The sequence below is a fragment of the Botryllus schlosseri genome, chromosome 3 (genome assembly GCF_051294905.1).
Source record: "Botryllus schlosseri isolate E-star chromosome 3, Bs_hap1, whole genome shotgun sequence".
In the NCBI taxonomy this organism is placed as follows: Eukaryota; Metazoa; Chordata; class Ascidiacea; order Stolidobranchia; family Styelidae; genus Botryllus; species Botryllus schlosseri.
This window is the reverse complement of record NC_137238.1, coordinates 24,207,549-24,235,165: the sequence shown is the minus strand read 5'-3', so window position 1 is coordinate 24,235,165 and position 27,617 is coordinate 24,207,549. Positions and strand designations below refer to the sequence as shown.

General features: G+C 38.8%; 2 protein-coding genes across 26 annotated transcripts in view; one reads left to right on the top strand and one right to left on the bottom strand.

The window, feature by feature from the left end:
* The window catches only part of LOC145436173 (uncharacterized), a 297,258-nt gene that overhangs the window by 150,704 nt on the left and 118,937 nt on the right, over nucleotides 1-27,617 (bottom strand). The window lies entirely within an intron of this gene.
* The window catches only part of LOC145436166 (uncharacterized), an 86,464-nt gene that overhangs the window by 45,187 nt on the left and 13,660 nt on the right, over nucleotides 1-27,617 (top strand). For 11 of the 25 annotated variants that reach the window (XM_080313457.1, XM_080313453.1, XM_080313451.1 and 8 more), the window contains exons 31-44: nucleotides 6,638-6,718; nucleotides 7,366-7,446; nucleotides 8,374-8,454; nucleotides 8,537-8,617; nucleotides 10,683-10,769; nucleotides 12,716-12,799; nucleotides 20,251-20,292; nucleotides 20,840-20,920; nucleotides 21,804-21,845; nucleotides 22,386-22,469; nucleotides 23,986-24,066; nucleotides 24,945-24,992; nucleotides 25,517-25,600; nucleotides 27,113-27,193. In XM_080313457.1, the coding sequence (XP_080169583.1) occupies nucleotides 6,638-6,718; nucleotides 7,366-7,446; nucleotides 8,374-8,454; nucleotides 8,537-8,617; nucleotides 10,683-10,769; nucleotides 12,716-12,799; nucleotides 20,251-20,292; nucleotides 20,840-20,920; nucleotides 21,804-21,845; nucleotides 22,386-22,469; nucleotides 23,986-24,066; nucleotides 24,945-24,992; nucleotides 25,517-25,600; nucleotides 27,113-27,193 (1,038 nt within the window). The remainder of the gene's footprint in view (nucleotides 1-6,637; nucleotides 6,719-7,365; nucleotides 7,447-8,373; nucleotides 8,455-8,536; nucleotides 8,618-10,682; nucleotides 10,770-12,715; nucleotides 12,800-20,250; nucleotides 20,293-20,839; nucleotides 20,921-21,803; nucleotides 21,846-22,385; nucleotides 22,470-23,985; nucleotides 24,067-24,944; nucleotides 24,993-25,516; nucleotides 25,601-27,112; nucleotides 27,194-27,617) is intronic. The other 14 variants (XM_080313465.1, XM_080313458.1, XM_080313460.1 and 11 more) reach the window with 10 other exon arrangements.

Here is a 27,617-nt window from a genome sequence, read left to right as displayed (position 1 = left end):
ACGAGGGAAAGCATAGGCGCTTATGCAAGTGGCGACGGATTCCTAGTTTCAGAAATAATATATCATTATTGAATACAAAGATAAAGCTTAACAATGACACTATAGTTTGTGTGATCTCATTGCGCTCAGGTTGTAGTACATAGTTGAAGTTTTGAAAGCTCTAAGGGTCGGCTGAATCAGCGGGTTATGCTTGGCACTTGCCAGATGCTTGCATCAAACTGTATTCACTTGCAAGTGTTGTCAGAGTCCTTGATGATGACGCAGAAAAGAGGCGTAAGTAAGCACATAATATGCTGGATATGATATGTCAAATTCCTTAATAATCGCGCAGAAAAGGGTTGTAAAGGTAAACACAGACAATGCTGCATAGTGCATAGTATCCAACATAGTTTGCATATCGTATCAAGCAGGGCCTGTGCTTGCATTTAAACCTCGTTTCCGCGACATCATTAGGGACTTTGAAAACATTTACAATTGAATTCAATTTGCCGCAAACATCTGATGAGTGCTAAGCCTAACCGTCTGATTCAGCCGATCGCTAGAGCATTCAAAACTTCAACTATGTACTGCAACCTGAGCCCAATAAGATCACCTAACTTATAGTGTCATTGTTAAGCTTCATCTTTGTATTCAATAATGATATATTACTTCTGAAACTAGGAATCCATTGCCACTTGCATAAGCGCCTATGCTTTCCCTCGTTGAAAACAAGGCATATAGGCTACAGCGGTTTCCTTCACAATGAAGCGGTCATGCTTTAGACGTTTTTGTGAAGCAGCTGTTGTTTGTACATCATGTATTTCGTACCTCAAGATACCTTGAATCAATCCAAAATCATTATCTGTCAACCTACATACAATGCGCTTTCAGAATCGCTGCCAGTAGCAGACTCCTTGTTCACCTAATCAGCAAGCTGCTGCTGACGTGGTCATTGAAGCATAGCCGATTATCCAATCAAGAGTCGTGGTTTCTTGATTACTAGTCTTCTCGCCGTTCTATGGTCGGTGGCACGCCCATTCTACGGCAGCTACTTTCAAACGCTTTGCACGAAATCTTAACGGCCTTTCTGTGAGCTTCTTTCAGGCTCAGTGTCGTTTTTTATCAATAATCTATCGAATAAGACATTACAACCGAGGATTTGTAAGATTTTCCAAATTATGGACAACCCTACTATATAGCCTAACCGCAAAAGTCAACGAGTTCAGACACAAACGCCATTGTTATCTCATAGATTGGACCTGCCATATTGAATCCAACACATCATTTTAAATTCGAAGAAGTAAGACGAAAGCAGCCTCGGAATTACGGTCTCGGAACAACATAGGAGACTTTGGCCTTGAAACTGGAGACTGTGACATAGGCTAACACAAATGGCTTACTGTCTAGAAGCCTGCTGCTAAATCGGCATTGAAAAATGTATTACCGAATAAATACGTGAATGAAAGCTGTAAACTTAGTACACTGTTACATGACATCATCGAGAAGTAGCCTCATGACCCTTTTCGGTATGGTAGCCTACTGTCAAAATTAATACGAACAGCCTGTTCGGAACAGACCAACACCGAATTTGCGTAAAATTTACTGAGGAAAAGGCTGAACAAGTGATCAGATCAGCTGATAGCCGTCATCGAAAACGAAATAGCTTTCGCGCATGACAGGGGGTTGTAAGCCAATGGCTTGAAGACCACAATTACACGGTGAAATTGACATTGGAGAATATAAAATAAAAGTAAGTATTTGAATGCAAAACGAGAATGTTAGTAAACTGTTTCATGATATCATCGTCTCATCACCTATCTCAGTATTGAACACAGTTAACGTTACCGACTTTTGCGTGAAATCCGCAATGCGTTAGGTAGGCTTAGTGTCAGATCGGCGCACATCACTACCATACTCGACCTCGATAACGAAATTACTGCCCTAATCATTGAGTGTCAACCTTGATACTTGGCACAGCGTTCGATACTAAAATCAAGACATACCGTGCAAAAGCTCATGACTAGGGCGGAATTTTTTTTGACCTAAAAAAAGAAAATTTTGACCTAAAAAATCAAAATTTTGACTTTTTTTGACCTAAAAAAACTGAATTTCGACCAAATTTTGACCTAACGTATGCAAATTATGTGTTTTCCCAAATAATGTCAAAATTGTACCAGTTATCTACATTTCCAGTTGTAACTGGCTGTCCCAACGAAGTAGTTTGGCCTGAAAAAACGTTTTTGGCTTAGAAACAGGCGACTTTGTACATATAAAAAACAATATTTTACCGAAATCTGGCTCTATGAAGAATTCCAGTGGTTGCAATACGTATTATGGCGGAAATAATTAAAAAAAATTGTAGTACAACGAGAGATACTTTCCTATATTCTTGTGTAAAAAGTGCATGTCCTTACTTGCCAAGGACGTTCAACAGCAGCAGTTGGCTGACAACACTCAAGTTGTGCAATGTGCATACACTACTGGTGGTGTTGCTTCATTCTGACAATGTTGTCTATTACAATTTTTCATCATGCGCTTCTCAATATAAGAATGATGCCCCAGTTAGGATATTGCGGTACGTTGACCATTGACCGTTGATGATTCAGTATGAGCACTGCTCATTGAGCAGACAATGCGCCGTGTACAACAGTAGGCCTATAAAGTAGACTACAAGCTGTAAAATATCAAATGATACGTTCACAGACACTGCAAAATCTATGATACAAACGAAATAAAGACGTCAAAAAAATTTTGACTTTATGAACAATTTTGACAAATTTTGACCTAACGCTACAATTTTGACAAAATTTTGACAAATTTTGACATGTCAAAAAAAAAAACGCCCTACTCATGACGGATCTAGGTAAGGAGCATCGGTAAGATCAATAGAGACCAATACCGGCTTTGCGTAAAATCTGTTCGCGATAAATGACGAGTCAGCTGTCACTCGACTTAGGAAACGAAATTACCACTAATTCAGTTCAGTGACAAACTTAAAACTTGGTACAGCATTCGATACTAACATTAAGAGTTACCGTGCCATATGTCATTACCGATCTCGGTATGGAACATCGTCAAAATCAATGGACACCAATACCGGCTTATGAGTAAAATCTGTTTGCGATACATGACGGATCAGCACACACTCAATTTCGGAAACGTAATTACTGCCCTAATCTTTAAGTACCAACCCTGAAACTTGGGGCAGTGTTAAATACCACCATCACGACAGAACACACCAAGTTTCAAGAATTATCATCAGGCCGTGTTATTTTTGGCATATGCCGAAACTGCCAAAAATAACTTATTTTTGGCATTTTTCGATTTTTATTTTTGGCAGTTTTGGCATCGTCCTCTAAATTAGGGTTGCCATATTTTTGTGAAGCAAATTCCGGACACTTTTTAGCGCCCACTAGCGGATTTTAAAATGATGTGTAACACATTGACCGTCAATATGACGTCACACTAGCAAAGCATTGCTCATCTACTGCATACACTATACGGGAATGAAGTGGAGCATAGGTCATGAATTGGGCCATCTGTAATGTGAGCTCTGGTGATTGCTACTTGCTAGGGTTTGCAATAGATTCCTCCACGGGCCGGATGAAATCATCTGGCGGGCCGTGTTTGGCCTGTCAGGTTTGTGTTTGACAGCCCTGCTATACAGCTACGTCGGTGCGGCTATCTGTTTATGTGTTTTAATTAGGCTTACCATACGTCCTCTTTTAAGAGGATTTGTCCTCTTTTTTGACTTTTTTGAAAGTGTTCTCGTAGGACGGCCTTTTGTCCTCTTTTTTGAAAATTTAGGTCAGATTTAGAGCAAATTGCGAGTGTTATGCCGTAAATTGGTACAGAAGTGACGCTCCGGAGGGTATTTCGGAGCGAAAAACGCTATATTGATCTCCGAGCAGAAAGATGACCTTTTTTTTTTAGTCATCCACCTAGCAATGCGGAGAAAAAAACGCTATTTTGAGCTCTGAGCGCGAAGTGATGACCTGTTTGAGAATTCTACTCCAGTTTTTCAAGTCTCAAATTTCTGAAAAAGTGTCCTCTTTTTAGATTTCCAAAATATGGTAAGCCTAGTTTTAATCAGGTCCGAAACAACATTTTTTCTCCCCCCCCCCCTTCCGCCCAAAAAGCACTGATCTTGGGCCCACCATAGGGTAGTCGATATAACTTGTTGGGCACTTACTATATGCATTTGGCTGTTAAATTTTATGTATGAATTCTGTCAATAATATTGATTCTTCGATATATTAGGCAACTATAAAATGCACCAGCAGGTTGCACATCCGGTGATTTCCAGCCTTTTATGCTCGCGACCTCATTTCCCACTTGAAAATGTTCCGTGGCAAAGCTCAAAACTTGCTGATTACTAAAAAAATTCAGCTTGCCCAAACTTACTCACGGCCTAGGAAGCTGATTACGTCCAACATCATCGCGATCTCCAGCTAAAGGCGGACGACCCCAAGATTTGGAGCCACTGTCTGTGATTGAAGCATCCAATCGGCCTTAACCAACTCTAGGAATATACCGTTAGCTTATAATTGCGATTACAATCAGACTTATTTCAGTAAATGATGGTTATTTATATTTATTTTGATTGCATTTTTTGGCGAGGGTGGTTGGTGCCTGGAGCCCATACTAATATCATTATACGCTGCATTAACTCGCCCGCGCCGCGAAGAACAATTTTGAATAGCATAAATCTGCTTGAAAATAATATTGTTTATGTTGATTTACGAAAAACTTTTGAGCCTGCTTCAAGCCTTCAAAATTCCGGACATTTCGGCATATTTTAGAAATTCCTCCCGGACGCAGATTTTTCAGTGAAATTCCGGACATGTCCGGGAAATTCCGGACGTATGGCAACCCTACTCTAAATAGATAGTTTCAGCCTCGAATTAGTCACAAAAACGCTTTGTTTGGGCTAGTTTGTCAAAAGACACCACGAAATGTGCAGCATCCACGTATAATCAGTGCCAACAAACAATAAGAAGAAGAAAAAAACCTAACGATTTCATAGGTTATTAATATCAAACGAAACCACAAAATGTGCAGTAGGCTATCCATCGGAATCGGTGCCAATAAGCCGAAAAAAAAAAGAAAAGCCTAACAAACACGCTCAACAGCTGATTGTTACAGCTGTTGAATAGACTTAAATCGTTGAACTGTAACAGTGCTTCCAAACTAAGCTTACAGCTAAGTTTCTCCTAAATTAATTTCTCGCCTAGCGAATCTGGGAAATATCGGCTTCAACAGTAGCCGTTGAGGTAAATAATGTTGCCAGTCATCCACAAAAGGTTTTCAGAGCTTTAAAATCTTTGGAGGGCCGAACCCGCTTCCATGCATCATGAAAAGAGATCACTTCGCCAGTGCCATCGATCTCATCGCGGAAAGAATTTTCTTCCCGATCCTTTTCCAGGAGTTTCCTGTGTTGTCGCTCAACACATTCTATTTAGTAGCCCGACTATCATTTCTCCTTCTGTCTAGCGATATATTTTCGGAGGACTTTTGTCACTTCAGGTGGCTTTAATATTACCAACTCGCATGGAGGAGTCCTGGGAAGGTTACCTTGTTTAAAAACATTGACGCGACAAGACTGTCTGGCAAAACGAGACTATGCAGCTCAGAAATAGCCAGACAGTTTGTTGCGTCACAATGTTCAACTCGATCACAATGCAAAAATCGTGGTTGATTTTTGGGGTTCCAGTTCCATGAGCAGAATATAATTTAGATTTTAAAAATCAGTATTGCGGCAGCTTCTCATTGATACCCGTTTTTATCAAATTTAGTGCTCGACAAGCCGGTCAAAAATGGTTGTAAAATTGCCTTTGGACAAATGGAAAGTATGACGCAAACCAAATGCAGTCAGCCGTTCAATCTCGCTTTGCCCAAACCATTTAGGACACCATGCTTTCACCCCTAATGAGTGGGCTGGACCCAGATTAAAAAACCTGCCTTTCACAAACGCTCTTCTCGCTTGTAACGCGGTCCTGCTAACACAGCACCATGAACGAAATACACTATTTGGCACGCCGTGTTATTTTTGGCATTTTCAAATTTTTATTTTTGGCAGTTTTGGCATCTAGCTCCTGAAATGCCAAAAATAACACGGCCTGATTATCATGGTGTGAAGCACCGTCAAAATGGACCTATACCAGCAAAGACCGACTCCACGCATATGACGGTAACCGAGTTCAGATATAGATACGATTGTTACATCACACCTTAGGGGCAACGAGCCTATGCTGCCCTACCTGCTCGGTAATTTTATGAATAGGAGAGATTAAATCATTGTTTCTTTATTGTGCGCGGCTTTGAGATAATAGACAGTGAAAGCTTGTTTTGAGCGCTACCGGGGCATGCCCCGGCTAGCCATTCGCAAAGCGAAAACGCGGAAGAGAATTCGATTTTCGCACAGACTTCGCTATATATGGGCATTTATAAGCGAAAGCACAAGAAGAATGCGATTTTCGCTGTGATTTTGGTATATATTGATTGCTGTGCGTCTATAAATGATACATTATTGTTATTTAACCGAATTTTAGGTGGGGCAATGCCCCAGTTGCCCTATAGGACGAGCCGCCACTGTATACGATATACATGTATATTTAACTATTCACGCATATAGTTATCACGATTTTATTGATCATAGATAAAAGTACTATGATGGTGAGAACCTCCGGGCACATTGATGCATTCACTGTTTTAAAGTCGAAAATACAATCAACCATTGGTGAGGATTCGTTGCGCTATGGAACTCTGTTTGGAAAATTCGTAAATAATTACCTGTACTATTAGGCTACCTGTTGCGCGCGAAAAGCATATATCGGAACGTTATTTCAGTTCGTACAAGGGGGATTCAATAGGAAATCGTTAATCAATCTCATTGTTGCAGTTCATTCCCATGTAACAATGACTCTTCGAACTAACGAATTAACGACAAGAATTATATGCCAGTGCGGTCTATTAAGCGCAGTTCTTGAACAGCTATAGAATGAGAACGAAGTTTTAAATGCCTAATGCATCAATCCAAAGTACGACGGTTTCGAGAGGGAAATCTCCATTTATTTTTATCTCATTCCTTGATTGTGCTGAAAATTTTAGAGTTATGTCGATGAGTTAACGTGCATTGTATTAATAGGCAAAAATTCCAATTAGTCCAAGCTAGTGTGTAACTGTCTCTTTCGCGACAACATATCATTTGTGATACATTAAGAAACTCTCTTTGGCGGATATTAATCTAAGCAGTTTATTGTTATGTTAGTGGGATATTGTCATGAAACAAAATTTCGAGGGTATGATTATGATATTAGTTGCTCGCCTGTACTGGAGTATATATGGTCATATATTAAATATCAAATTTGAATATCTATACGACAGCAATAGGTGCCGCCACGTTTTCTACATCCTCATCAGCAACAGCAAAAAGCGAAGCCGAACCAACCAGTTCATCTACTGCTGGTAGGAATTATTATATTACCTCGAACATAAATTGTTGATATCAATAATATACAACGCTATCGTTTCTAATCCCACAGGAATCACATGTAGTCTACTCCAACAATAAATTTAACCGAAGTATCAAAAGATTCCCAATCAAAGTTTTTTTTCTCTGGGCTATATATTCATATATACGAATATAACTTGAAACGTTCATCTGTAATAGGTAAAAAAAACTACTATGATGTTTTCCATTAAAACGTATTACTAGCCAATGATGGTTATTTGGCCATTCTTCGTAGTTGCAACTAATTTATTTTTTCCTTGTATACATCCTTTACATGCATTTATCGACGTGTTTGTATGTATGTTTTAGTGACTCCCATTATTGCATTCTGTATGATATATCATGTATATTAGTCTAATGTGGGTTGCACTTTTTTCCCTTTTTCCTCAAATATAAGATTTTAATGCATATTCGATACAGAAAGCGCTGTTACGTATTTATTATCAAAATATGAGAACGTTAGATGTCACATTATGGCTTTATGGCGCTTGAACTACTGCGTTCTTTGGTTGCGGTTGACAGGAGGTTTGTAATGATCATATTACCGGTACAAGTCAATAACAATCAAGCATTGTTTTGTGCCGCTTGTTTCCAAGTAAGTTTTGACCTCATTGCTGGAAGAAATTATGTCGCTCACCCTGTCTTAACGTACTCAAAGATGGTCAGCCCTATTACCGAATGCTAAGAGTCTCATTATCTGGGTGTACTTTTATTCCATAATATAAAAATTATTAATTGCATCGATGTGTATATTCTATTTCGTCTTCAAAATCCCTAAAACAGAGCTGTTCACGACAGTACTATGGTTATTCGAGTAAACCATTATTTTCAACAAAAAACTATTAATTGATGAGTTGATTTAAAATGTGCTTCCATCACAGGAAAGACGATCCATGTGTCTGTCACGTCTTCATCAAACCAAGCGACCACAGAATACGAATCAACAACATTGGCCACAATTGGTGAGATTTCTGTGACATCACAAACCATCATGTATTCAATGGAACCGAATAGTTAAAGGTCTACTTCGCTTTTTCAACTCAGGAAATACTTTCACAACATCTGGAACCGCGTCGGGAAAGCAAGAATACACAGAATTCATATCAACGGCATCGCCAACTAGCGGTATGAGCACTAGGGCTATGACATGAAAAAAGCCTGTAGCAGGAATTAATGAACATTTTGTTATAAATTAATAAAATTATAATTGTTTTGTTCAAATGGTAAAAAATGTCCCGCGCAAACCAACTTCAATTTTCGACATTGGTCCAAATATAGAAAAAATTTACAATTCAAAGGTTTTTCTTTTCTACAAATTCAATCTTCAAATATTTGTCCTTTAGCACTTCTGGTAAAGTTCTTCCATCAATTTGACTTCCCTTTCCGTAATTACGTTACTGCCGGGGACATCTGCATCGGACTTATCCAACTTCCGACGGTGTTTTAAGGCACTTTATTGCGGCAGGACATTCGAGCTCAAAGATAGTAGCAAATAATCTTTGTTATATTTTTGAGCCCGACAGATATTGAATTTATTGGTCGATACCGATAAAACAGATATCCCACACCTTGACCGATAATCACGATACATTGAATAAGCATGATATCTCCGGAGTTACTCTCCAGTACACAATCATGGCCCTTGAGCTTCATCTCGCATTGCGTAGAGATGAAAGTATATGCCATTTGAAAAGTGGTAAGCTATTATTTCCTTTGCAAGAGCGGCATGCTCTGCACAGCTCAAAGATAAACTTAAAATCATCCCTCCATCTTCGGTTTTTGGCTTGGTGGATTGTACCAAGTATTCGTATAGTGTTTTACCACATCATCTCCAAATTTGTAGCTGAGTGTTGGGTTTGTTGAGGACGTGGGATTGAAGAATTCTAATATATGCTTCAAGACTTAATAATATGATGTTGGCAACCAATAGATATTGTGGTTTATCTAAACCCCTGCCCATCATTGCATTTTGCAGTTTCAGAACAACGCCATTCCGCCGTCCAGTATCAACAGATGCTGTGTCTCATATGATAATGACATTTTCAAATTTTCCTATGCATCATATTCCTCTAATCAGTTTTCTAGACCGCTGAAAATATATTGAGTTGTTCTACTTTGGCCATTACGAGCACTCAGTGTGATTTGTGTCAGACCAATTAAAATTATACGATATATACAGTCTGCAGCTAAAATTGAAATTATTAATTATTTAGTAATTATTTATTTTTCACTGTAAACAAGAACACGATAGGATTAATTCAATCTGGGCAATCACAATTTACCGAAATACTATTTTAAATCTTCGCAATTGGAATTGTGTCAGTTAAATTCAAATCAGTCGATATATATATAATATAGTCTGTTTCTACAAAAGAAAGTCTATCCTTCATACAGTAAAAACTGGAAAATTTTTGTGCGAGAGATTTTTGTTTACATAGTCTTAACTTTTGTGAGTCTTCAAATCAGGACACAAAAGTTCATAAATTTGAACTACAGGACACACCAAATTTCGAATTTTTTTTTCAAGTCATAACTCTAATGAGCACCTTTCCCTATTTCGCTGTCAGTCGGAACATCATCTGGTGAAAAGCGTAAAAGCATCTATACTTTCACATCATCAACATCATAATTTTGTTATTCAACTTCAAAACAAACATTTTCCCAGACAATGGGTTAGAATTCTGAATATTTATTCATGAGACTAGTGCCGTACTATGCTTTGACCCGGATGATAATATTTTATCTCAATTAGTTTGATGTGGTTACGTAGGCATTATGTAGTTGACAAAAGAATCCAATATTTATAAATGGTAAAATCCAATTTCGATAAAATATTCGCTAGTAATTAGCACGAAGTAGACGAGACTCTTCTAGCCACATTATTATGTTAGGGAAGTTTTGCTTTTCCCTCATCTACGGTTTAGAAGGAAAATACTGAAGAAACTCATAGTTATTATTGAAAACCAACGAATTTGAATTTTCGGTTGTGTAACTCTCTCTTCAACAACAACAAATCATTGGTGACAAAGTAAAAGAGTCCCTGGCGGCCAGCATTAGTTTAAGACGTTTAAAACGGCGATACTGTAATATTACGTAAGTATGATTGGTATTTGGTATTCGATGCGCCCCCGTGTCGAGATATATATTACCATTGCATATACATTATACAATCTGTATATCTATACGACAGCGAGAAGTTCAGCTGCGCCTGCTACGTCCCTATCAACAGCAGCAGGAATAACAAGGGAATCCGAATCAACCACCTCATCTAACGCAAGTAGGAATTACTGTAGGGCCGGAAACATGAATTCATGCTATTAAAATACCCTCTAAGTACATTATACCTGAAATAATTTTTTCTGGATATAACATAGGGTTGCCATACGTCCGGAATTTCCCGGACATGTCCGGAATTTCACTGTTAAAACTGCGTCCGGGAGGAATTTCTGAAATATGCCTAAATGTCCGGAATTTTGAAGTAAGCTGATAATTTTTTCCTAAATCAACATAAACAATATTATTTTTGGGAAGTTTATGCTACATGAAATTTTTCTTCGCGCTGCGCGTGATTTAGTAACGCGTAAATTGATTTTAATATGGGGACTACCACCCTCGCAAAAACTGCGATCAAAAATTAATAAAAATATCATTTAGTTACAGAAATAAGTTTAATTGTAATTGCAATTACAAGATAGCGGTATATTCATTGAGTCGGCTTAGGCTGTTTGGACATTTGACTATTTGACTTAGCCATGTACAAGATAGCGTCAATATAGCGTAAACAGACAAGATAGCGTAATGGTGACGCGTCCGGCTACTTGATCGGTAGGTTCGTGGGTTCGTGGGATCGGTAGGTCGTCGGGCCGAAGACCTGATTAATAACACTTGTATCCATGACTTCCCTGCTCGGCGCATTATGATAGCATGGAGAGACGGTGCGAGACTTAGAAAGCCGTACACTGCACCTTTTTTGTCCAGTGGCATATGCACATCATGTGCTCAGATCGTGTGTATGTATATCATGAGTCTGTGTATATGTCGCAAAAACATCAACTCTGACAATATATAGTAATCTATGAAAGAACCAATACTATTGACATAATTCATTCAAATCATTTAACGACCAGATGCATACAGCAAGCCGTCAGAAGTTGCGCTTACCCTACAATCGGCTCATAATCGGTGTTTATTTGGGCGCGAGGGGACTGGAAAATGTGACTTCGGCCCTAGTTACAACTTACAACACACAACCACACACTCCTGGATCGGATCGTGACCACCTCTAGTCGATAGACAAAGCTTTTCTAGTGTGACGTCGTGTTGATCCACAATGTGCTCATACCTCATTTTGAAATCCGCTAGTGGGCGCTAAAGAACGTCCGGAATTTATGTTTCAAAAATATGGTAACCCTAATATAACATTGCCTCTGAACATCAGCATTCAGTGATACCGACGCAATCGTTTCAACGTTATAGGCTACATAGACCTCCATATATATTCAATTACTCGCGCATATTTTTACAACATTTTCACCGATCATAGATAAAAGTACCATGACGGTGGCAACCGCCGGACACATTGATGCATTCACAGCAATAAAGTCGACAACTCAACCAACCACTGGTGACGGGGCGTAGATAATTCTCAGATTTTCCGAATTAGACTCGAATTAGAATTAGAGCGACACATATTTTTTCAAATTAGATTAGAATTAGAATTAGAGCTGTGCCACGTTTCCATATAATACATGCAATTTACACCTTCGAAACCCACATTTTCCCTGACAACGGATTAAACACGTTTTCACCTTGATGCCATATTTTATGTAAGGTTACTTTGATGTGGTTCAGTAGGATTTGTGTAATTGACTAAGAAATCAATATATGTGTGGAAAATCGAATTTCGAATAGGCCTACATATTCAATAGTAATTAGAATGAAACCAAGGTGACTCTCCTAAAGAAATACTGGGGAAGCTCAAAGTAATTGATACAATTCAACGAATTTGAAATTTAATTTGTCTAACTGCTTCTTTAGCAACAACATATCGTTGATGAAATAGTGAGGAAGTACACAGGGCGGTCATTAATTCAGGGCATTCAAAACAGCGATATTGTCATCGGATCAATATTACGCATGTATGATTGGTATTCGCTGCGCTTCGGTGCTGATATATACATTACCATATATATTTAATTTACAATATGTATATATATACGACAGCGAAATCTTCTGCTGCCCCTGCTACGTCCGCATCAAAAAAAGCAACAACAAGAGAATTCGAAACAACCACCTCATCAAACGCTGGTAGGTATCAGGTAGTCAGAGTAGTCAAGATGGCTACTCAAGTAGAAGTAGATGTAGCAACGAAAAAATCTACTCAAATACGAGAAGTACTCTTTTTGAAAGCAAGCTAAACAGCTTAAAGTAGAAGAATAATTTCTTGGCTTAAAATCTACTCAAGTAAGTACGTAGTTTTGAAAACGGTCATAATACGTTCGCATGGACTGTCAAAAGCTGCAAATCGCGCTATACGGAAGGTGCAGAGAGTTTGATTCATATTGATGCATCACATGAGGTATCAATTTTCGAGAGCATAAGCATTCGTCCGCATCATGGGATGCAAAAGATATCGCTATGGACACTAATCTTTGTTTACCGAACACCACGTTTTTAAAAACGTCATGATGCGGCGCCCTCACCCGTAATACAAGGCCCATAGTTTAGTCGAAGAGAAATGCCAAGAAGCTGTATCGGTGCGAGATTAGTATGCGTTAATAAAAAATATGACGGATAGTAACGATGCCATACCACAGTGTAATTTTATTTTCGGAAAATAGAGGTATTGCTGCACTTGCTTTTAAACTTCAACATGTAAGTTCTCCAGATCCAGACAAAGGAATTGAAACTAATGATACGCGGACTAAAAGAGAACCACAAACACTACTTCTGAAAAGCGCAAATGTGTTACATGTCTCTTGTCCAGATGGCTTCAACAGTGGTCGGTCTGCTAAAACAGGTCTCATTCTCAAAAAGTCAGAAACCACTTCTCCAGATTAGGACACGTCATGCTGGGCTGCTAGTTTACGATGTGATAGGTAAATGCTATATTGGGAAACTACTAGTTTCAAACGTTATGATGAGCCATATTTACTGTGATGAACTGTTTCATATGGGCAACGTTGTGGTGTGAGTAGAGGGAGCCACGCTGCCGCTACCTACATTATAGCCTATTCATGAATACTTTCGTGAAAACATACTTGTCACTCCATATCTACTTTGCGGGAAGCGCGATAAAAATTCTGGGCATTACTTAACTTTTATGAAAATTAAAAATTGGTGCTCTTTGAAAACATAGCCTCGAAATTCCTCAGTCTCTCTTTCGAATCGGAGGATTGCACTACTTCTACTGGACAAACTGAAAACAGCGAGTAGTAAGTAAGAAGATCACAAATAGTAGGGGAAATGAGATTTACTTGAGTAAGAACCATAAGTAGGGTAAAACTACTTGAGTACTTCAAAAAAGTAGAAGTACCTCGTTGCGGACCCCCTCTGGATCCAGTGTATGACCGGAAACACGAATTAATGCAATCAAAATAACATCTAAGCATATTACCGCAAGAAGAACTTGTCTGCATCCCTCTTTCGTGCCGAACATAAACATTCAGCGATAGCGAAGCAATCATTTCAACGATATAGGAAAGTGGTTCCCAGCAGGGGGTTCGTGAACCCCCGGGGTACGCGAAGCATTTTGAGGTGGTCCCCGGAACCTTTAAATTAGTAGAATCATTGATAATATAAAATTTGTAATTTTTTATACTAGTGGAAGCGCGAGACAGCTCGCTTCATAATTGCTAGAACTTCAGGACACACGTCTTTAGAATGGTCGTTTGATAAAAAATATCCTACTGTGCAAACCCGTTTTTATTGCCAAATTGATAATAGCCTACTGATACAAACATGTTGCTAATTACAGACGTTTTTATTTAGGTGGTTAGAAAGATAAATTCCCCAATTGTTTTCCTAAACTGTCCAATGAAGTAATTGAAACCTCACTATGAAATTCACTCTCTTCTGTGATATACATGACCACTATTCCAGAATAACGTCTGGATGAAACTATAGATAGAAATGACTAGGCTAGACGATATAAGGTAATTAAAAACTTTTTGGTGTCATAACTGTTGTGACCACTCAAAAGGTGTCTTCGGAATCGTTACGCGTTAATATTACATTCCCAGCACCTATCTTTGTGGAAATATATTCGCGACTCGTTCATATTAAATCGCGGACGCAGATTTTCAGGACAATAAAGACAGCTGCGAAATTCGATTCGACATAATAAAATTTTGCCCAATTTATACATTTAGTATGATGTTATTTGCAAGAAAAGTCATTTTGTGGCTGATTTGCACAATCCTACAGTTAATATTCGCACAAGAAAGATGACGGTTACACGATAATATAATTGAGCTAATGTTTGATCGATAACTGGTGGGGGTCCGCGGGGGTCTTTGACGGTCCAAAAGGGCTCCGACACGACAAAAAGATTGAGAATCAATGATATACGCTTCACAAATTTATATTCAATTACTCATGTATATTTTATAACGTTTTCATTGATCATAGATTAAGGTACTATGATGGTGTCAACCTCCAGACACATAGATACATCTACGGCAATAACGTCGACAACCCAAAATTCGTAAATTATTATCGGTATTTGTGCGCGAAAAATCAGAAATCTGAATCTGCGGTAACCTCGCTTAAGTTCGTACAAGGCGCATTCCACAGAAAATCGGTAACAACTTTTTCCGTAGCAGTCGATGGCTCTGAAACAATGAGTTTCCCAACTAACCAATTATAGGCAAGATTTACTAGCCAGCCTGGTCTATTTAGCACACTTCCTCAACGGCTATATAATGAGAAAGAGTGCCCCGAACCAAAGTACGATGGATTAGGAAGGAAAATTTCCATTTATTGTATACAATTCCTAGACTGTGCTGAAATTTTAAGAGTTGTGTCAATGAAATAACTTGCATCGTGCTACCTGCGAATATGACCCTTTCTAAACGGTTTAGAAAAGACGTAGTTTGTGATTGGAATAAACAGAACAACATTTTCGGGATTAGAGGATTTGTACTCGTTTGGTACCTGAATAATAATTTCTCGGGGGTCGTTGCGTAATAAAGGGCAATACACTTTTCACGATGACAAAATATATAGGCATATTGACTTTTGTATTATAAACTACAGGAAACGGCAACGTACGTCTCCGAAACTCTACAAATAATTTGACTAACGAATCCAAACAAATTATGAATGCGTTATAGGGCTGTTCAAAAATAACTTTTTTGCCTGATTCCAGCCGTTCACTGATTAAATTGTCAGGTTACCCTAAAAAACGCTGCACACCAAATTTCATTCAATTCTAACGAGTATACGACTACGCAGATTCAATTAAAATCTTTAATTTATTAGGAAAAATTTGAAAAAAAATTTCAAATTTTTCTGTCGATCGACCACACGAAACTGTTGAGCTGTCTTCAAAGACGATTCAAAAAATATATGTCAATTCCAACTAGTAGAAGCGAAGTAATTCGAGTTTTTCGTTGATAATTCTCGTATTATCCTTGATCGTTGGATTATCAACGAAAAACTCAAATAACTCCGCTTCTACTAGTTGGAATTGACTCAAATTTGTTTCGCATCGCCTTTGAAGACAGCTCAACAATTTCGTGGGGTCGACAGAAAAATTTGAAATATTAAAAAAAAAAAATTTCTAATTAATTAAAATTTTTAATTGGATCTGCGGAGTCGTATACGTGTTAGAATTGAATATAATTTTGTGTGCAGCGTTTTTTTAGGGTAACCTGACAATTCATTCAGTGAACGGCTGAAATCAGGGATAAAAGTTTTTTTTAACAGCCCTGATGCGCATGGCTTTCTAAAACGTTTCTAGTGGGCCACAGAATCCGTCATTTTCACTCTCTGATTGATTACATATATTTATACACAACAACAAAGAGAGCTCAGAGTTAATGCGGTGTCCGAACCCTGCCCTGGTGTTGAATATAAGAGGGCATGTGTATTCCAGACATGGGGTGATTACTTCATGAATGTAATCGATTGCGATTACGATTACTTCAGAATCACGCGATTACGATTACGATTACGATTACAGCAAAATCAGGAAGTAGTCGATTACGATTACGATTACATTGGAAAAGTAATCACGATTACTCACGATTATATTTGTCTTGCTTCTTAGGACTAGAATCTTAAAGGATATATCGGAATACAATACAAGGATTGCGATGAAAAGGCCTAATGAGATATCAGCTCTCTTCATACATCATGCGTCATTTGCTTGTTACGTCATAATATACCAATTGCCCAACTTTATTGGGGTGATTTATCGCACCCAACGATTTGCATTATTGCCGCCCCCAAATTCCTTAATAGGGCGGGAAGCGTGCTCGAAGGGGACTCAAAAGTATTTCGTAAACCAACTTAATTTATAGAGTATTTTCGAGGATTTAATTAATTCTTGAAAATGTTCTTCGAGCTTCGCGATTCAAATGTCTCTAGTACAGGGGTCACCAACGCGGACCAAATGAGTTGCCCGCGGTCGCTGTAGCAAATATTCAAATGAAAGATTTGAAAGCTGCTTTCATATGAGCAGCAGTTGAACATGGGTCGGCCGACCCCAAGGAACATACGAACGCAGTTGCTCGGGGCATTGCTCGTCTTCGCCCACGCGGCAGCTCAACGGGAATCTATAGTTAATATTCCCGAATCTCGACGCGAAGATTAGCGCTTCGGCGCGCACTGCAGCAATACAACTAAGCCCGGAGAAGCTGGTGTGAGTCCCGGCGAGTGAGCGTTTTTTGTTCTTGGTAAGGAGCGGAAACCCAGCCCAGTGCTCTGATTGTCTTACTCTAAGTGAAGAAATCCAACTGAGCACGGATAAACGGCGGTAGTAAGTGGTAACCCGTCGGTCGTCGCAATAATCAGTACACACCACACGAGAAGTAGCTTTTTGTTTCAAAACGGTTGGTGACCCCTGCTCCAGTAGATAGTTGGGTTTGAAATGCGTACCTCCCCCCCCCCCCTCAAGAAAAAACATGCATAGGCTATTTTATGGGAACAGGCATTTCGGAGCCGGTCATTACCACGCCACGATCCCACAACACACCAAAAGACATATGCAGTTTCAGCCAACACGCAACTCCACGTGATGCGATACCAAATAAATGCCTTGGCCGAAACTTAGAGTATTCGTCCATTGTCAATAGCTGCGCTGGGTGGGAGTGAGTAATAATAGTCCAGTCCTTCCAATCTGAGCCCACAATGCAAATGCCAACCGGCGCATCCACATAAGAATAAAGCCATGAAAATTTGCGTGTGCGTCTCACGAAAGATATTCTTTTAGTCTGCTACGTTTGGGCGAGTACAATATCTTTTGATTAGTCAACAGACTGGAGGTCATGAATTAACAACATACAATAAAGTAATTATAACAATATACCAGATGCTATAATTATGAATCACGTGCCCCAGCTCTACAGGTAAATCACACTCGGGGCTGAGAGAGGTTAAAAATGAATAGTAATCTAATGAAATGACCAATATTATTGACGAAATTCAGTTTTGAAAATTGACCAACGGTTGGACTGGGGTACGAATAGCTGTTGGTTCTGATTCTAGCTACAACCCACGATAACATGTCAGGCTATATAAGCGGATGGTTATGGCGGCAGGTTCAAATGCTGAGTAACAGACTGTGAAATAACGATTGGCGCCCGTTTCAAGTAGTTATATGAGAATAAGATATAGTGAACATAAAAATTCTGCCTTCAACTTAATACAGATACTGCGAGCTGCCGTTACCAGGGTTATGATATATATCAGCAGCTGTTTATTTGCAGTGCTTCGTTGTGGAAACTGCAATGTTTTATTCGACGAGTACAAAATTCCGAATTTTTGTCAGGTGTACGTGTACGTGCGTACGTAGGCCTACTGCTCGCCAAGCAGCAACGTTGACACTGCGTTTAACTATAAGCACAACCAACCATCAATACATAAGTTACTATTTGAAACTATAGAAGGAGTGGTGATCAATATCCTGCTGCGAGGTAGGGGCTTCTGTAGTGTATTGATAACCTGATATACACCACGGGGGTTGTTCTTACAATCACACTACAATTTCCATCGTATGTCTGTTTACTATGTGTGGATACTTCTTACGCAATGACGAGCGGAGCTAATACTTCTGACGTAACAATGAGTAGTGGCGTTTGAAAATCAGACGTTTGTGCTATCGCTAACGTTGTTTATTATCTCATTCTTGTTCACGAATATTCAGTTTATGTCATAGTCCTTGTACAAACAAAAAGTAATCGTTCTTTCACAAAGAAATCGATTAGATATGGGAAGTAGTCGATTACAATTACGATTACTTCGGATTTTTTTGAATGTAATCGATTGCGATTACGATAACTTCAAAATGCTGTAATCGTCGTAATCGATTACGATTACTAATCACGATTACCCCATGTCTGGTGTATTCATTCTTCGCTGCTTGATACACTCGTATTCCTGAATTGTCTCGCGATGTCATTTGCGAGCTTGCACTATAATTAGTTAGTGACGTGTACTGTGCACGACATTTAATTAAGTTCTCAAATATTGATGCACATCCAGATTGTCAGTGGCACTAATTTCGAGTTTATTCGATTCGTTTGAAAGGGAACCTTCTATAATTCACTAAACTTGATCGACGGCAGATGGACTGGTAACGAGCGCACCAATATCGAATTTGGTGCCATTGGGTATATTTGGTAAAAAGTAAATTTCTGCCGATAAGGTCGCGACATGCGCTCATTTCTGCAGTTACATCTGAAGCAGAACAAATCGCACCATTTCAAGATTAAATTGGACTGTATGGCTTGATGTTAACGAGCGCACTATCGGTATTAAAACATCACGTCACTGTTTTAATGCTGTATCGTGTGTACAATGTACATGTAATGGCATGGAGTAAATTGCGTTCTCGTGCGGATATGATGTCATCGACAGACGATATGAAATAAATATTACGTCACAGGACTTTGCATAGCAACACAAAATGATGGTTCCTTGCGACGGCTGCAACCGATTAAAATTTACGACAGCTCCAAAGCCCTGATTACCAAGCTGACGTCGGGGATTTGGAGGGGCAACAATAGGCTTACCATATTTTGGAAATCAAAAAGAGGACACTTTTTCAGAAATTTGCAACTTGCAAAACCGGAGTAGAATTCTCAGAAACCGGTGAATTTCTCCCACTTTGCGATCGGTTGACTAAAACAAATGTCATCTTTTCCGCTTGGAGCTCAAAATACCGTTTCTCTCTCCACGTTCCCGGTGGATGACTAAAAAAAAAAAAAGTCATCTTTTCGCTCGGAGCTAAAATCTCACCGTTTTTCACTCCGAAATACCCGCCGGAGCTTCACTTCTGTGCTAATTTGCGCCATATCACTCGCAATTTGCTCTGGATCTGACCTAAATTTTCAAAAAAAAAAAATCTCAAAAAAGAGGACAAAAGGGCGTCATCCGAGGACACTTTCAAAAAAGTGAAAAAAGAGGACAAATCCTCTTGAACGAGGACGTATGGTAAGCCTAGGCAACAACACCTTTGGTCCTATCATGGCTACGTCCCGCAAACAAGCTGCTTTTTCATTCAGTTTCACATTAAATTTCCATTCTTGTTACAGCCCCTTCGACGGCTTCAAAAATTTCAACGACAATGTTGGCTGGTATGAATTTACTATGTAATAATTTTTACGATTTCATTCGTGCTACCAAGATCTGTTTCATTCGTTAGAAAAATAAGGAATAAATGCCCTATGAATAATGGAATCAAATGTCCCTATTATTTCAACCCATTTGTCCGTCATGAAATTTGCTGATTTTGGATTTAAATCGAAGTCTGAATCCAGATAAAGAATTTATTAAATGTCTCATCCGCATATCCAAATCCAAATCTGGAACAGTCAAGTAGCCAATGCTGTCCCCTATCCACAGTTTAAGAATGATACAACTGCATTTTTAGTGGGAAAGAATTCTGGATCCTAAAAACGTTTTTAATAAATAAATTCGTACTTCGCTTATATTCTGCTATGTACATTGTACACGGTACAGCACTTAGTTGCATTCTAGATGCCATGATATTGCCCCGGACTAAGGTGATAGTGTATGTAATGCGATATTGTCTATTGCGGTCAAAGCATATCAACAAACGTCCCTAACATCCCATAATGTTATATTAGGCCGAATTGTATGATACTGTGGTGTCTTTAAAAGATAATAGCACCACTGCATCTTCAACATCCCATCCGGCGACATTATCTTCAACTTCAAAATCGAGAACAACGTCGGCAACAGGTAAGATGTTTTACAATAACAGGTGTGGTTGTTGTTTAAAGGTCTGTTGCATGGTGGTAAGAAATGAATTGTGTCTAGCCCTGACACCTGCAGAAAGTGTAAAATATCAAACCTCACCTCCGTTGAACAGCAACGAAGTTTCGCATTCGCGTTCAAATTTTTCAATTTAGTTTTTTCTAAATTTCGGTTATTTCCGGTTCGACCAAATATTACTATGACACGTCTATATAACATGTACGGGTTTATTTTTATATAAAAGCCACTGTCGGCAATACATTTTTCTTGGAGCCAAATTATGTAGGCATATTGAAAATTTGTCGGAGTCCTATACTACCAAGAAGAGTGCCGGAAACAATTATCAGCTACACAAAACGTCCATATACGTCTCCCAAACTCTACATATAATCTCGACTAGCGCATTCTCACAAATTATGAATCCGCATGGCCTCCTAAAACATTTTTAGTGGGCCATGGAATCCGTCATTTCCACTATTTGATTGATTACGTATATATATAAACAACAACGAAGCAAGACATGATTTCAATCATAATTTAAACAAAGCTTAGCTGATGCCAAAAGTTGTTTATTGGCCTAAAGATATATATTATCCTTCTGTTCGATGTTTCACATCGTGGGCAGTGCATTTTGATTGGGCAACCCGGATTCCCCACTGAAATGACCGGGGGAGAAGGTTGATACTTCATTTTCGTAGTGACGTAACTTCATGCAAAACCGTTGGTATATAGTTTAAACGGATAAAGTTACCATGCTGACGTCGGGGACTTGGAGGGGCAACAACACATTTATTTCTATCATGGCTACGTCCAGCACACAAGCTGCTTTTCGATTCAGTTTCACCTTAAATTTCAATTCCTGTTACAGCCCCTTCGACGGCTTCAACAATTTCAACGACAATATTCGCTGGTATGAATTTACTATATGTATTAATATTCACGATTTCATTCATGCTATCAAGATCTGAATTGTTCGTTACAGAAATTAAGAATGAATACTTATGAATCATGAAATCCAATGGCCCTATTTTTTCAAACCCATTTGTCTGTCATGAAATTTGCTGGTTTTGGATTTAACTGGAGGTCCGAATCCAGATAAAGAATATATTAAATGTCACGTCCATATTCAATTTCAAATCTGGAACAGTCAAGAAATCAATGCTCTCCCCTATCCATACATTATGAGAGAAACAGCTGTAAGTGGGGAATAATTCTGGTCCCTACAAACCTTTCGATAAAATAAATTTTGTTGATCGCTTATATTAGCTGTGTACATTGTATATAGTGTACAACACTTAATTTCAATATATATAACTTGATTTGTCCTTGGACTAAGGTGATAGTGTAATGTCATGTGATATTGTCTATTGCGTCCGAATCATATTAGCAAACGTCCATATCTTCCCACAAAATAATATTAAGCCTAATTGTATAGTACTGGTATCTTTAGCAGATAAAAGCGACACTGCATCTTCAACCTCCCCTTCGGCGACATTGTCTTCAGCTTTAAAATCGACTACTACGTCGACAACCGGTAAGATGTCTTACAATAAGTTGTGTGGTATTCTTTTTTAAAAGTATTTTGCATGGTGGTAACACATAAATTCCGTCTAGCCCCGACACTTGCAGAGAGTTGGAAATGTTGGACTTCGCCGGCGTTGAACATGAACTTAGTTTCCAATTCGCGGTTAAATTTTTAAACACAGTTTTTTTTAGTTTACGATTAATTTGAGTTTGACTAAATATTACTATGACAAGTCTATACTGCATTTTCAGGGATTAATCCTATATAACGACAATTGTTGGCAATACATTTTTCATGAAGCGAAATTACACAGGCATTATAAAATTTCGTCGGTGGCCAACTACAAAGAAAGAGTGTAGTTAACAATTATCAGCTACATGAAACGGTCATGTACGTCACCCAGCATGTCAATTCTCAACTCGAAATACAAGCAACTACTCCTAAGTAGCCTATATACTAGTCCATCCTCGTGATTACCGGACCTATCGATCTCGCCTTCCACGACATGCCACCTCATTCTTTGTCGCTTGCTATTATCCTTACTATCTTCATTTACTTTTCATTCAGTATACATGCCCCCTCTTTACATCGTGTAGCTCTAGGCCAAGGTGTGTCTTTGAATCCATAGATTACTCCAAGTCACTTCGACACCTCCCTATCTTTTCACTGTGTTGCATTTTTGTGGTGTATTGAATTGATAAAAATTGCTAATAAACCAATGATGATGATGATGATGATTCCAAAATGTTACCTCAAAATCCATGGCCTTGTTTTTCACTTGAAGACTTTAAGTTCTATTCTAGCAAAACCGTTATTCGCAAACAACTGAATTGGCAAACACGGTGTTTGGCCGGTTAAATCCAGATATAGGCCATTAACAGAGTTGCTCTAATAGCGAAATAGGGTGGCATATTTCTATGTTTCCCTTTGTTTTGGTCGTAATCTGGCGTTATCCCTGCGTATGCGTTGTGAGGAATGCAAGAAATTACCAGAATTTGGTTCATTAATATTAAATCGCGAAAAGGTTTTTTATGGAGGTAGGGGCAAATTTTGAGTCAGACATGTAAGCACTTGCAACCTTGGATATCTGAATGATATTTTTGTTGAACTATTATACTGTTCACGTAACCTGCAACGGTTTGGCACTGGCGTTTTCGCATTTATGAATAACAAATTTGTGGTAAATTATTCGATAAAACTATGAATTCAATGTGCAATTTTTGCCTTTTCGCCAATGTTACCGACGTGTTCCTAATGGTGATTAGGGTGAAACTAGAAAACCACTGTCGAATAGTCAATTAGGGCAATGAGCATGCTCGCAATTTGCTCTTTTGAGGGAATATTTAATGTATGTATTTCATACTAAAACTCTAAACATTGGCTGGAAATGCGCTGGATAATACAAGCATTTACTCGTAATTGCTTCGCGGACCATGGATGAAATCGTCTGGCGGGTCGGGTGCGGCCCGAGGGCCATATGTTTGACACCCCTGGCCGAATTGTATGATACCGGTATCTTTACCAGATAAAAGCGCCACTGCATCTTCAATTTCCCCTTCGACGACATTGTCTTCTACTTCCAAATCGACTACTACGACGACAACAGGTAAGATGTCTTACAACACGAGGTGTGATTCTTATTCAAATGTATGTTGCATGGTGGTCACACATGAATTCCGTCTAGCCCTGACACATGCAGAGAGTTGAAAATATTAAACTTCACCTCCGTTTAACATGAACGAAGTTTACAATTTGCGGTTCAATCTCCAAACCAAAGTTTTTCAAGTAGTTTGCGGTTATTTTCGGATTGAACAAATATTACTTTGGCACGTCTTTATAGCATGTTCAGCTGTTAATCCTATATTACGATAAATGTCGGCAATGCATATTCGTGAGGCTAAATTATATAGGAATATTTAAATATTGTCGGTCGCCTACGACCAAGAAGAGTGCTGGAAACAATTATCAGCTACACAAAACGTCCGTGTACGCCTCCCAAACTCTACATATAATCTCGACTAGCGCATCCCCACAAATTATGAATCCGCATGGCCTCTTAAAAACGTTTTTAGTGGGCCATGGAATCCGTCATTTCCACTCTCTGATTGATTACATATATTTATTAACAACAACAAAGCCAGACATGATTTCAATCATAATTTAAACAAATCTTGACTGATACCAGAAGTTGTTTATTGACCTAAAGAAATATTTATCCATCTGTTCCATGTTTCACAACGTGGGAAGTGCATTTTGAGTGGGCAACCTAGAATTCCCGCTGAAATGACTGGGGGAGAAGGTTAAAAGTTCATTTTCGTAGTGACGTAACTTCATGCAAAACCGTTGGTATATAGTTTAAACGGATAAAGTTACCATGCTGACGTCGGGGACTTGGAGGGGCAACAACACATGTATTTCTATCATTGCTACGTCCCGCACACAAGCTGCTTTTCCATTCAGTTTCACATTAAATTTCAATTCCAGTTACAGCCCCTTCGACGGCTTCAACAATTTCAACGACAATATTCGCTGGTATGAATTTACTATATGTATTAATATTCACGATTTCATTCATGCTATCAAGATCGGAATTGTTCCTTACAGAAATTAAGAATGAATACTTATGAATCATGAAATCCAATGGCCCTATTTTTTCAAACCCATTTGTCTGTCATGAAATTTGCTGGTTTTGGATTTAACTGGAGGTCCGAATCCAGATAAAGAATATATTAAATGTCACGTCCATATTCAATTTCAAATCTGGAACAGTCAAGAAATCAATGCTCTCCCCTATCCATACATTATGAGAGAAACAGCTGTAAGTGGGGAATAATTCTGGTCCCTACAAACCTTTGTTGATCGCTTATATTAGCTGTGTACATTGTATATAGTGTACAACACTTAATTTCAATATATATAACTTGATTTGTCCTTGGACTAAGGTGATAGTGTAATGTCATGTGATAGTGTCTATTGCGTCCGAATCATAGTAGCAAACGTCCATATCTTCCCAAAATATAATATTAGGCCTAATTATATGATACTGGTATCTTTAGCAGATAAAAGCGACACTGCATCTTCAACCTCCCCTTCGGCGACATTGTCTTCAACTTTAAAATCGACTACTACGTCGACAACTGGTAAGATGTCTTACAATAAGTTGTGTGGTATTCTTTTTTAAAAGTATTTTGCATGGTGGTAACACATAAATTCCGTCTAGCGCCGACACTTGCAGAGAGTTGGAAATGTTGGACTTCGCCGGCGTTGAACATGAACTAAGTTTCCAATTCGCGGTTAAATTTTTAAACACAGTTTTTTTTTAGTTTACGATTAATTTGAGTTTGACTAAATATTACTATGACAAGTCTATACTGCATTTTCAGGGATTAATCCTATATAACGACAATTGTTGGCAATACATTTTTCATGAAGCCAAATTACACAGGTATTATAAAATTTCGTCGGTGGCCAACTACAAAGAAAGAGTGTAGTTAACAATTATCAGCTACATGAAACGGTCATGTACGTCACCCAGCATGTCAATTCTCAACTCGAAATACAAGCAACTACTCCTAAGTAGCCTATATACTAGTCCATCCTCGTGATTACAGAACCTATCGATCTCGCCTTCCACGACATGCCACCTCATTCTTTGTCGCTTGCTAATTTCCTTACTATCTTCATTTACTTTTCATTCAGTATACATGCCCCCTCTTTACATCGTCTAGCTCTAGGCCAAGGTGTGTCTTTGAATCCATAGATTCCTCCAAGTCACTTCGACACCTCCCTATCTTTTCACTGTGTTGCATTTTTGTGGTGTATTGAATTGATAAAAATTGCTAATAAACCAATGATGATGATGATGATGATGATTCCAAAATGTTACCTCAAAATCCATGGCCTTGTTTTTCACTTGAAGACTTTAAGTTCTATTCTAGCAAAACCGTTATTCGCAAGCAACTGAATTGGCAAAAACGGTGTTTGGCCGGTTAAATTCAGATATAGACCATTAACAGAGTTGCTCTAATAGCGATATAGGGTGGCATATTTCTATGTTTCCCTTTATTTTGGTCGTAACCTGGCGTTATCCCTGCGTATGCGTTGCGAGGAATACAAGAGATTACCAGAATTTGGTTCAGGAATATCAAATCGCGAAAAGGTTTTTTTATGGAGGTAGGGGCAAATTTTGAGTCAGACATGTGAGCACTTGCAACCTTGGATATCTGAATGATATTTCTATTGAACTATTATACTCTTCACGTAACCTGCAACGGTTTGGCACTGGCGTTTTCGCTTTTATGAATAACAAATTTGTGGTAAATTATTCGATAAAACTATGAATTCAATGTGCAATGTTTGCCTTTTCGCCAATGTTACCGACGTGTTCCTAATGGTGATTAGGGTGAAAATAGAAAACCACTGTCGAATAGTCAATGAGCATGCTCGCAATTTGCTCTCTTGAGGGAATATTTAATGCATGTCTTTCATACTAAAACTCTGAACATTGGCTTGAAATGTGCTGGATAATACATGCATTTACTCGTAATTGCATTGCGGACCATGGATGAAATCGTCTGGTGGGTCGGGTGCGGCCCGAGGGTCGTATGTTTGACTCCCCTGGCCGAATTGTATAATACCGGTATCTTTACCAGATAAAAGCGCCACTGCATCTTCAATTTCCCCTTCGACGACATTGTCTTCAACTTCAAAATCGACTACTACGACGACAACAGGTAAGATGTCTTACAATACGAGGTGTGATTCTTATTCAAATGTATGTTGCATGGTGGTCACACATGAATTTCGTCTAGCCCTGACACATGTGAACTTGAACGAAGTTTACAATTCGCGGTTCAATCTCTAAACAAGGTTTTTTTATGTAGTTTGCGGTTATTTTTGGATTGAACAAATATTACTCTGATACGTTTGATAGCAGTGGTTCCCAACGTGGGCGATATCGCCCCCTAGGGGGCGATTTGTCGGTCCAGGGGGGCGAAAATAGCCAAGGGGGCGATAGGGGGGCGAAAACGGACAACGGGGGCGATAGGGGGGCGATGGCGCGTTGAAATGGCTATATTGGCGTCCATGACCGTAACTGCCACACCTAAGCCCCCAATTCAGATGGGAAGGCCCGAGCTCGAATGGGGCCCACAATTT